General features: G+C 40.3%; 1 protein-coding gene across 1 annotated transcript; it reads left to right on the forward strand.

Moving 5' to 3' along the window:
• The first annotated feature begins 200 nt into the window (after nucleotides 1-200).
• On the forward strand, nucleotides 201-9,355 carry LOC111855395 (up-regulator of cell proliferation-like). Its single transcript, XM_072707505.1, has 2 exons — nucleotides 201-282; nucleotides 4,282-9,355. Exon 2 carries the CDS (start codon nucleotides 4,317-4,319, stop codon nucleotides 9,033-9,035), a length of 4,719 nt encoding a protein of 1,572 aa, XP_072563606.1. The 5' UTR covers nucleotides 201-282; nucleotides 4,282-4,316; the 3' UTR covers nucleotides 9,036-9,355.
• Nucleotides 9,356-10,438: the final 1,083 nt, after the last annotated feature.

Genomic DNA, 10,438 nt, shown 5'->3' on the forward strand with positions numbered 1-10,438 from the left:
TTTGTCAATTTATTTTTTTCTTTGATGTTTTATTTCTCTATTAACTATATTAATAGACAGTGGATATGAAAGTATAAGGGACAGCTGAAAATCATCAGAAGTTACTTTAGTCAAGTCTAAATTGCTCATTTATTTATTTATCTTTGTTTATTAATGATACATATTCTTGTTTCACACCAAAATATTCACTGTGTAGATATGGTGAAAAGGGCCCGGAGCATGGTGAATCTGCACCCTCTGGAATCAGCTCAGGAAATGACAATAAAAGTGGACCTAATCAAGGTAAACATTCAAGTGTGTGGTATGTGTAGCACAATTAACGATGGTGAAAGCAAGCTCCGGATCGGAGGGTGTAATATGTAGAAGCAGAGGTATACAAATATGACCGAGATACACAAATAACTCTACGGCAGTATGTACAGTAGTGACTTTGGTGTTAGTCAAGGTGAGGTTGAGCAAAATAACTGAGCAAATTTATTAGCAGACTGTCTTGTAGTTTGTGTTCCACGGAGCTGATGGAATTACAACAGTTTATCACAGTTTTAAGATTTATTCTAGAAATTACTAGAAAGTTTTCAGGGTGGCCCTGGCATGGGTTGCATGTTTGAATACTTCTTCCTGTATGTTTGTGGGATTTGCACCTTGTCCCTGTATCACATGGGTTTCCTCCTGCAGTCCAATAACACACAGTTAGTCTGATCGGCATATAATTGGCCACAGTTTATGATTGTGTATGTGTGTGTATGGTGACTTACCCCATCCAGTGTGTACCCAGCTTTGTGCTACATGGACAGGATCCAGGCTCCCTGTGACCCTGAGCAGGATAAGGTGTTGAATGTCTGCATTCCCAGTTTGAAATGGATACAGAATTTTATATATGCACCAGTTTGTCATGAACTGAACACAGAGGCATGAGATCTACTGTAGTGTGATCATATGTTCTCATATTATTGTTATTGTTTCATCCATCCATCTTCCACATCTAATACAGGTTTACAGTGAGCCATGTGTTTATTAAAAAAGGAACGGACATGAGACGGAACATTTTCTTGATGGGATGCTAATCTATCACAGGACATAAACTAATACAAAATCAGAGACAGTGTGCAATGTAGAGTTTCCTGATCACCCAGCTGCCTTTTCTGATGTGGTTAAAGGATTATTTTTGAGCTCCCCCCCCGAACAGAAGTTATGTAAGCAGTTGTGCAAAAGCCACAGGTGTGTGTTGACACTGGAAAGATTCTGCTGATTTTTCCTTTTTGTACTTGGGCTCAGAGGTGGAGCAACTGTACACTGGGCCCTGAGGCAAAAATAGACCATGCCCCCCCGCAATTCACGCCTAGAACCTGCCTACACTAGTTGAGCCCAGGCCCCCACCCACCAGTCTGTCCCTGCTTGGGCTCAGTGCTTATATTGTGAACTCGTGTAGGAATTATTAGCTCAGGTAAATTTTAATATCTCCACCAATATGTTTGAATTAATTAAAGTTTAATTAATTATTATTTAATGCTGATTATTAATCAATTGTTATGCCGAATGGTTGGTTCCTCCAAACTTGATTGCGTTATCCCCGTGAGTCTGTTAATGTGAGACTTAAATGGGATTCACTAATTACCAATATCACTTAGTAACCTGGGTTAGAAGGCTCGTCCACCGAGCTGCGTCACCAGATAATGTAAACAATTGGTAGCGAAGCCCCCCTCACGGCCGATGAGAGAGAGTCTCGCGATGTTTCAGGCGAGTTTGAGGTTCAGAGCGTGTAGCAAGATCGCACAGAGGCAGGAACTTAGTGTGAGTACTCAATGACGGAGGCTGAAGTTGTGTAAAAGACATGCATTTATTCCTAACTAACACTACAACTAACATAAGACAGACATTACACCTAACACAAACAACAAACACGAAATAACGGAATAAAACAAACGATGTAATTATGAAAATGCAATGACCGGATTTAAATGAGTAACCTTAAATGGGAAATACTGTTCTGCAAAGCAAGCATAGTTTGTGGAAACACGACCCTAAAGTCTTATAGCAGGTTAAACAGAACAGCTTAAGTGGTTAGAATGAAAGGAAGTTGGTTTACTTGGCTGAAGAGTGGGGGGGGGGGTCTTGGCAGTTGATGGCAGAGCTGCTGAGCTGATGGCACTCAGGAAGGCGCGGCGTTTGGAGCAGTGGAGTGGAGCCCCTCTGGATTCTCTCTCCTGGTGAAGCTTTGTCTTGGGTGCTGTTCTCTGTTCAGCTGGGCCTTCACCGGAGGGCTTCTTGTGGGCTTCTCTCCTCCCGGGCTGATGTTCTCCTTCGGGCTGGCGGTTGTTCTCTGCGCTGGCTGGCGGTTGTTCTGCTCGCCTTTGTTCTGAGGTGCCAGGATTTTATGCTGTAAAGTTCATGAATAGGGATGACCAGGAATTCGACTCCTGGCCCAATGGCTGGCCATCCATTTGGCGGGCTTTCGGAAGGGGGTCTGTATCAGTCCTTTTGAGATTTATGGCCCGATTGATTCTCCCTTTACTGATGATTTTCATTAAGCTGTTATAACTTTTGATACATCCACTTTTATGGTAATCACTGACCAGATTTGGAATCAGGGGTGATTAACAATCAGTTTGACACCAAACATGCCATACCAGCTTCACAGGTACATACCTCATACCCTCTGTATTAATTGATTAAACAATTAATTATTTTATCTATGTGATTGATTCACATCAGTATAGGATACAGGTGTTTTGGGTTGCACCTCAACAGATGTTACACTTTGTGCGGATATTACATCAAATATTCATATTACAAACAGCACATCTTATCCATAGATAGGCGTGGCCGTTAGTTTGTGGTAATATCAATATAAGTTGCACATCTGGAAAGAACATATTTTGTTTGGTGTGGCTTGTGCCAATTCATCTTCTCCAGAATGGATAAGATACACCTTAATTCAGTTCTTTTAACATACTGTAGCATGGTAGAAACAAAGAAACTTGGTGACTGTCCACCAAGATCAGATAAGGACCGCAAAGGAATGTTGGAAGAGAAGGGGGGGATTTTAACAAAGAAGACTCTAGTTAGGACACATTGGTTACATTCACTTTCCAGATTCTTCTGGTAAACCATGAGAACATATATACAATGGTAGCTATACCAATCTATTTATTTAAATTTATATGTGTTCAAGTGCAAAGGGGTGAAATAGGTGATACTCCGTGAACATGGTTATAAGGGTGGCACACAAAACACTAAGATTGTCTAAGGACACATACAAACATAATGTATCTGTATATTGAGACTAGTAGTCGTGAGTAAATCAATATACAGGGTATACAAAAGCCCAACTTAAATGAAATTTCCTTTAGGGTGTTCGTCTGTTGGGTGAGTGAGATGTAAGGCAGAGTGTATGTGGAGGGGGGTTGTGTGCCAAATCAAGGGCAATAAAAGTTGGAGTGCTGGCCTCCATGGTTATCTGTGTGTGTGTGTTTATGTGTGTAACCCCCCTTTGGTGCCTCTCGTACCAGGCTCGGCCTTGTCTCAGGCCACCTGGAATTTAGGCCCTGTGATATGTGCATGTGTGATCCTACACTCGTTACACCTCTGGCTCTTTGTAAATGGACAGTTACACTTTATTTATTTAGAAAACACTTTCATCCACAGTGACATACAGTTGAAAGCTGGGTCAGACAGTTCTTGGGGAAATTGGGGGTTAAGGGTCTTGCTGATGGGACCCTGGGATTTGAATTGGCAGCCTTCTGATTACAGTCCAGTCCTAACTGGCTGAGCCACATAACACTGGATTCTGCTGTTTCCCATATTTGTGTTTTTCTTACTATTTCTTCCCACAGTCTTAAATAGAATTTAAAACGTATTAATAATTGATTCAAAACTGCATATACTAGCAGGCAGCACGTTGGCACAGTGATTAGTGCTGCTGCCTCACAGCAAGAAGATTCTGGGTTTGATCCCCAGGTCAGGCGTAGGTCCTTTCTGTGCGGAGGTCTCATGTTCTCCCCATGTTTTTGTGGGTTTCCGCCGGGGGCTGCTGTTTCCTCCCACGGTCCAAAAGCAGGTATGACCTTAGTTTGGATTAAGTGGTTACAGTGACAGGTGGATGGATGTTTGTGCTAGTTGTATAGCCTGATAAATTTACTCTGATGTGAACATTTTGCTATAGGTCCCATTATGCTACTAAGTGAATGTAATTTTACTATCACTTAATCAGTTACTTGCCTCTCTCTACAAGGTATCTTGGTCATTGAAAGAATATTAACAAATTTTATATTTTCTTTTCAGAAACGCTTCTGGAAAAGCTGGTGTCTCACTTAGGAATGATGGATTACCTGAAGGGAAAAAAACTAAGTCTGACCACTATTCTAGAGATAAATGAGAAAAACATAAGCCCTACAGATGAACCCATTCAGTCCCTGAGTTCAGTATGTTGGTGGTTTCTCCGAAAACTATTTAGGGTGAATGTAACGGCAAGAGATGTCAGTTACACTGATGATACAGCTAAGAAAGGAAACTCAGCTCAGGACTGGAATGAATTATGGGAACCTGAAGCAGGTGATGATAACATCAACCCTCTAGACCTGATTACTGCTCTGTTCCTGTGCTCAGACGGCCTCCTTCAGCAGGAGATGGCTTTAAAAATGTCTTTGTGCCAGTTTTCGGTTCCACTGCTCCTTCCCAACTGTGATACTCAGCAGTGCACTTTGATGCTGTGGGCCTTGTGGGACATTGTAAAGAGCTACAGACCACATTCCATGCTGGAGTCCAGAGGATTTGAAGAGAACAGGATTGTGCTCATGGACCTTCCTATGATCTCTTTTGTTAGACTGGGCAGAATCAGCATCTCTAAATCTCATATTATAAACCAAGTGTTTAGCAATCCACAGCAGTACCATGACACATTTGTTCATCACAACATGACGAATGGCAACATATCTCGCAAGGTTTCTAATGGGATGGTGGAAATTAGCTGGTATCTGCCTGGTGGAAATAGTGACATCTTCACTGAGCCTCTGGCTGTAGCTAATCTTCGGGGTGACATCAGTTGTCATCCTACTGGCTTCAGATTACTCTGCCAAACATCAGCAGCTGTCTTTGTGTTCATTGATGACTTCAAGGAGAACATCAACTTACTGAAACCTCAAGACTCAAAGGCTCCTTTATTCCTAGTCTGCAATTTAGAGAAAATAAGTAATAATAAGAATGACCTCAGAAACTGCATTGATGACCTGAAATTTAAAACTAATTTCATTGTCATGAAAGGAAGGCAAATGAATGATGCTCAATTCGTTGACAAACTTCAGTCAACTATCAGACAGTCTGTTTCAGGTGACTGTGCCAAAATGAGCATTGAGAAGATGTCTGCTGTTGCACGTGAGCTTAAGATCCTTGTTGATGAAGACAATGACCTTTGTCAGAAAGCAAAGCAGAAAGCCGATGCTGTTACAGCTAGTATCTCTGACACTCCTAAGTACAAGCAGGACCAGCTACTATTACAGGGGGATATCTTAAAGAAACTGGCTAAACTGGAGAAAGAGGAGTGCAGGCTAAAGAATGCAGGAACAGAAAATATTCAGATGTACAGGAGTGAACTGAATAAAAATAAACAAGAACTCAGGAAACAGCAGGTCACCAAAGACATTACACCTACTGTAAAGAGTTTCATCTCTGGTTTATCAGTCTGCAAAGAGGAACGTGCCTATTTCCTCAAGTGGATGAGGATCAATCTAGATAACCTTTCAAGGAAGCATGTGTTAAGGCTCAAACAGGTTTACAAGGAGGTATGTGAGAATGATGTCAAAAACAAGGAACTTATACTGGACTTGGAAAATCAGATGTCCTGTAGCTCCTTGGGTATAGAACATTTCCTGAGGGAACTGGGACAGCTCTATGAGTCTGCCATCTCCATACCAGAACATTCACACTCAAAACAGAAGATGCAAATGATCAAGGATTTACCTAAAGTCTGTGCTGAAATGATACTGGAAGGATTTCCGTTAGAGCTGGTGGATGGAGATGCTGCTTACATACCTCTGAAGTGGGTATCTGCTGTGCTGAAGGAACTCCGTTCTATGGAACAGAACTTGAAGATCCGAGTCATCACTGTACTGGGAGTTCAAAGCACTGGGAAATCCACTCTTCTCAATACCATGTTTGGGGTGCAGTTTGCTGTCAGCAGTGGACGGTGCACTAGAGGTGCTTTCATGCTGCTTGTCCGTGTAAATGAGGATTTTAGAGAGCAGCTTGGCTGTGACTTCATCATGATCCTTGACACAGAAGGGCTGAGGTCAGCAGAACTGGCCCAGTTGGCTGACAGTTATGAGCATGATAATGAATTAGCTACACTAGTGGTTGGACTTAGTGACCTCACAATTATAAATATTCCCATGGAAAACTCCACAGAAATGCAGGACATTCTACAGATTGTAATCCATGCCTTTCTCCGCATGAAAGAAGTTGGCAAAAAAACCCACTGCCAGTTTGTGCACCAGAATGTGGCTGATGTCGCTGCCCATGATAAGAACATGAGAGACAGGAAGATTCTTCTGGACCAACTCAACACCATTACTCAAGCTGCAGCCAAAATGGAGAGGAAGGGTGAGGATAAGAAATTTACTGACATCATTGAATACTCTGACAAGGACAATTTCTACATCCCCTCTCTCTGGCAAGGCACCCCCCCTATGGCACCAGTCAGTGCAGGCTACAGTGAATCGGTGGTGCAGGTTAGAAAATGTGTAATAGACACAATGATAGATCTGAAGGAAAAAAGACCTTCACAGACAGTGGAGGAGTTTCAGGAATGGACCAGCAGCTTATGGCAGGCAGTGAAATATGAGAATTTCATTTTCAGTTTCCGCAATAGCATTGTAGCTGAAGCTTACAGTAAGCTGTGTGACCAGTACAATAAGTGGGATTGGGATTTCCGCAGAGAGATGCGTGAGTGGATGGTAAAAGCAGAAACTAAAGTGTTAAACTTTGGTACAGTGACCCAGAGCTCACAGACAGCTGAGAACATTGAGAACTTTCTGATGATGCAGAAAACTGAGGTCGTTCTAGAATTAGTCAAAGCTGAACAGCAATTAAATGACAACCTGGCTAAATATTTTGAAAATCCAGAGAATCATGTTCACTTGGTGGAGAGATACAAGCAAGACTTTTTATACAGTATCAAAAGTCTGAGGCAGGAAACAGAGAATAAAATGATGAGAAGGTTAGAAGAACTTCTGAGAATTAAAAAGGGGAGGAATAAACTGGAGAAGATTAAGGAAAATCAAGCTAAAATGATGGAAGAGAAAGTGTCTCAGTTACTTGAAAAATGTAGGAAATCCAAAGACACATTTTCAGAGGGTCAGCTGGATAAAGAGTTTGAACAGATGTGGAATGATGTGGTAAATGAGCTGCCATACAAAAGCATAGAGGAACAGAGTGTTAGTCAAGAAATTTACCTCATGTTACATAAAGACCTGGAGACAAGGGGCAGCTTGGCAATGGAAATTCTGTCAGAAGTCAGTGATTTGGAGGATTGTGGGAGAAAGGCTTTTATTGTTGAAGAACCTTTTCTTAAAAAATTTCTGCGAACAATCAAAATAATCCAGTCGCAAGAAATTCAGGTAATATCAGAGAACTTAATTGAAAAATGCCGCAGTTTTATTAATGATAAGGTTTCCCAGACACCTCAAATGGACTATGACAGCACCTATGTCAGGGAAATGTTGATTGTCATCAATGACTATGTTCAACAAAATCGGGATCTGTCTAAAAATGTAGGGTTGCAAACCAATCTAAAGATACACATATGTGGGATTGCAGCAAGGAAATTTAAACAAATGCACAAGGACTTTATCCAGAACAATGATCCACTGCTGTGCCTGGAGAAAGATAAATACCAGTACTATGAAGACTTTAAGGATCTCTATCATGAGAGAGATCAGACTCAGAGAAAAGCAGAGGAATTCACCAAGAAATGTTTGGAACCTTCAGTCAGGAAGTACATCACTGACTACCTGGGCTCAGATATTCTGGATAAAATGAAGTCTGGAGATGGATCATTGAAATTCAGCACCCGCACCAATTTCCAGTACTTCATTCTCCAACAGCTACTTGAAGATAATCAATTTAAGAAATTTATACAGTTTATTACAAATTATGAAAAATCTGCCAAGAATTGGATTGTTGACGAAATAAAAAATACCTTTTCAGGAAAAGACTGCAAATTATCAATCTTGGAGATTAATCGCTTGGGAGAAATTGTGTGGAATATAAAAACAGCTATTCAGGAAGCAAGGACGATATCTGAAGGGAATATGGAGGAGCAAAATATTTGTCATTTCATTGATAACATCCACAAGCATTTGGAAGACAAACTCATTATTTCCCCCGATGCTTTGAATAAAGTCCAGACCTTGAATAATGCCACAATAGAGCCATTTGCCAATTGGCTAATGTCAGATGTAGATGATATGAAACGTTCCTTGATTTCAGAGTTCAGGGAGGATGAGGACATTAGAGCCAAACTTGAGAAGTTACCCTTCAAGCCCCAGGATGAGCTCTTCAGCAAGATGTTTGGCTGTGGGGAGATGTGTCCATTCTGTAAGGTCCCATGTGAAGCTGGAGGTGATAAACATGAATATCACCATGCCTCAATTCACCGTCCTGAAGGAATCGGACGATACAGATGGCAATCTACTGAAATCTTATGTACAGAAATTTGTTCATATTTAGTTGCTAGTGAAGTAAAATTCAAGAATAGCAAAACTAATGAAGAGTGGGTTCCCTATAAGGAATATTGGAGAATTTACCCTGAGTGGCACATACAGTCTGACACCAGCATCAAGGCCTCAGACTATTGGAAGTACGTCTTTGCACAGTTCAATGATCAGTTTGCAAAGAAATATCGTGCAAAGCCAGCAGAGCTACCACCAGACTGGCTTCTGTTGACAAAAGAAGATGCAAGGAAATGCTTGGATGATGGATTCCTGTTCACTTCTCAAGGAAGTGGTGAATCAGAGAAAAACGGGGAAGAGAGTGTCAGCTAAGAGTCAGTGTCAGTATCAGAGAATTTTTTATTTTAGGTATGAATTTTTGGATTTTCAGAACATTAGCTTATCCAGGTTTGCAGGTTTGGTCACCATACCTTAAGAAGGACATTGCTGCTTTAGAAAAGGTGCAACGGAGGGGTACGAGAATGATTCCTGGTCTTAGAGGAATGTCTTATGAGGAGAGGTTAGCTGAGCTGAATCTGTTTAGCCTCGAGTAAAGGAGACTAAGGGGGGACATGATCCAGGTATATAAGATTCTAACGGGTCTGGATGCTGTCCAGCCAAATGGCTATTTCAATATTAGTTTAAATACTAGAACTTGTCACAGGAAATTAGCGGGAGAACATTTTAAAACGAATTTGAGGAAGCACTTCTTTACACAGCGTGTAGTTAGAGTATGGAATAGTCTTCCTGCTAGTGTAGTGGAAGCTAAAACCATGGGTTCCTTTAAATCAGAGCTAGATAAGATTTTAACAACTCTGAGCTATTAGTTAAGTTCTCCCCAAACGAGCTTGATGGGCCGAATGGCCCCCTCTCGTTTGTAAATTTCTTATATTCTTATGTTCATAATTATTCAAAATTAGCAACTGCGACAGGGACAATATTTAGACCTCACTGAGTGTGATGATATTTAAATTACAGGAAGAGGTGCTTGCTTAGAAAACTATATTATAAATTCATTATACAATAGTAATCACTTTTTTAAAATTTCCCAAGTGTTTATAGTGCGATGATTTTCTACTACATAATATACACTGCCAGTCAAAAGTTTTGGCACACGTTGAAATGTTCTATATTTGCATGTTACTCACCTAAAATTCACTAAAAATACACTCAATATTATTTACTAACTAATAAATTTACACTATGTTCACCATTTGAGTACCTTTATTGCAAGAAAATGTCATATCTTTCATCAAAATAATCTCCTTTAGCAGTTATAACAGCAGAGAAAATTTGAGACATTCTTTCTACAAGAGACAGTAAATACTGCTGTGTGTCATGGGATGAAACAGTTAACTAGTTAAACTTGACTATGCCATCACTACACAGCCATTTATTAGGGTGTCAGACTCTTTCCATGTTATAAAGGAAATTTGTTTTATTTGATTTATATTTTCATTTATAGTTGTTCACTCGACTTTCCAATGCTTAACAAGAATGAAAAAATCCGCAGTTTATGAAATAAATGGAAAACTGGTAATAACCTCTATTGTGCAAAATAGAATGGATGTGATGTAAGAAAGACCTTAAAATAATTTAAAACTAATAAAAATTTCATCTTTTTAAATGAGACTAACATTGTTTAGGGTGCAGTTTCACAATAAACATAACTTTAAAAAATTCTAATCCATGTGATACAATGATTTTGTCTGATATAGGAGTGTGATTCTCGTTAT

Source organism: Paramormyrops kingsleyae, chromosome 25 (genome assembly GCF_048594095.1).
Source record: "Paramormyrops kingsleyae isolate MSU_618 chromosome 25, PKINGS_0.4, whole genome shotgun sequence".
Classification (NCBI taxonomy): domain Eukaryota; kingdom Metazoa; phylum Chordata; class Actinopteri; order Osteoglossiformes; family Mormyridae; genus Paramormyrops; species Paramormyrops kingsleyae.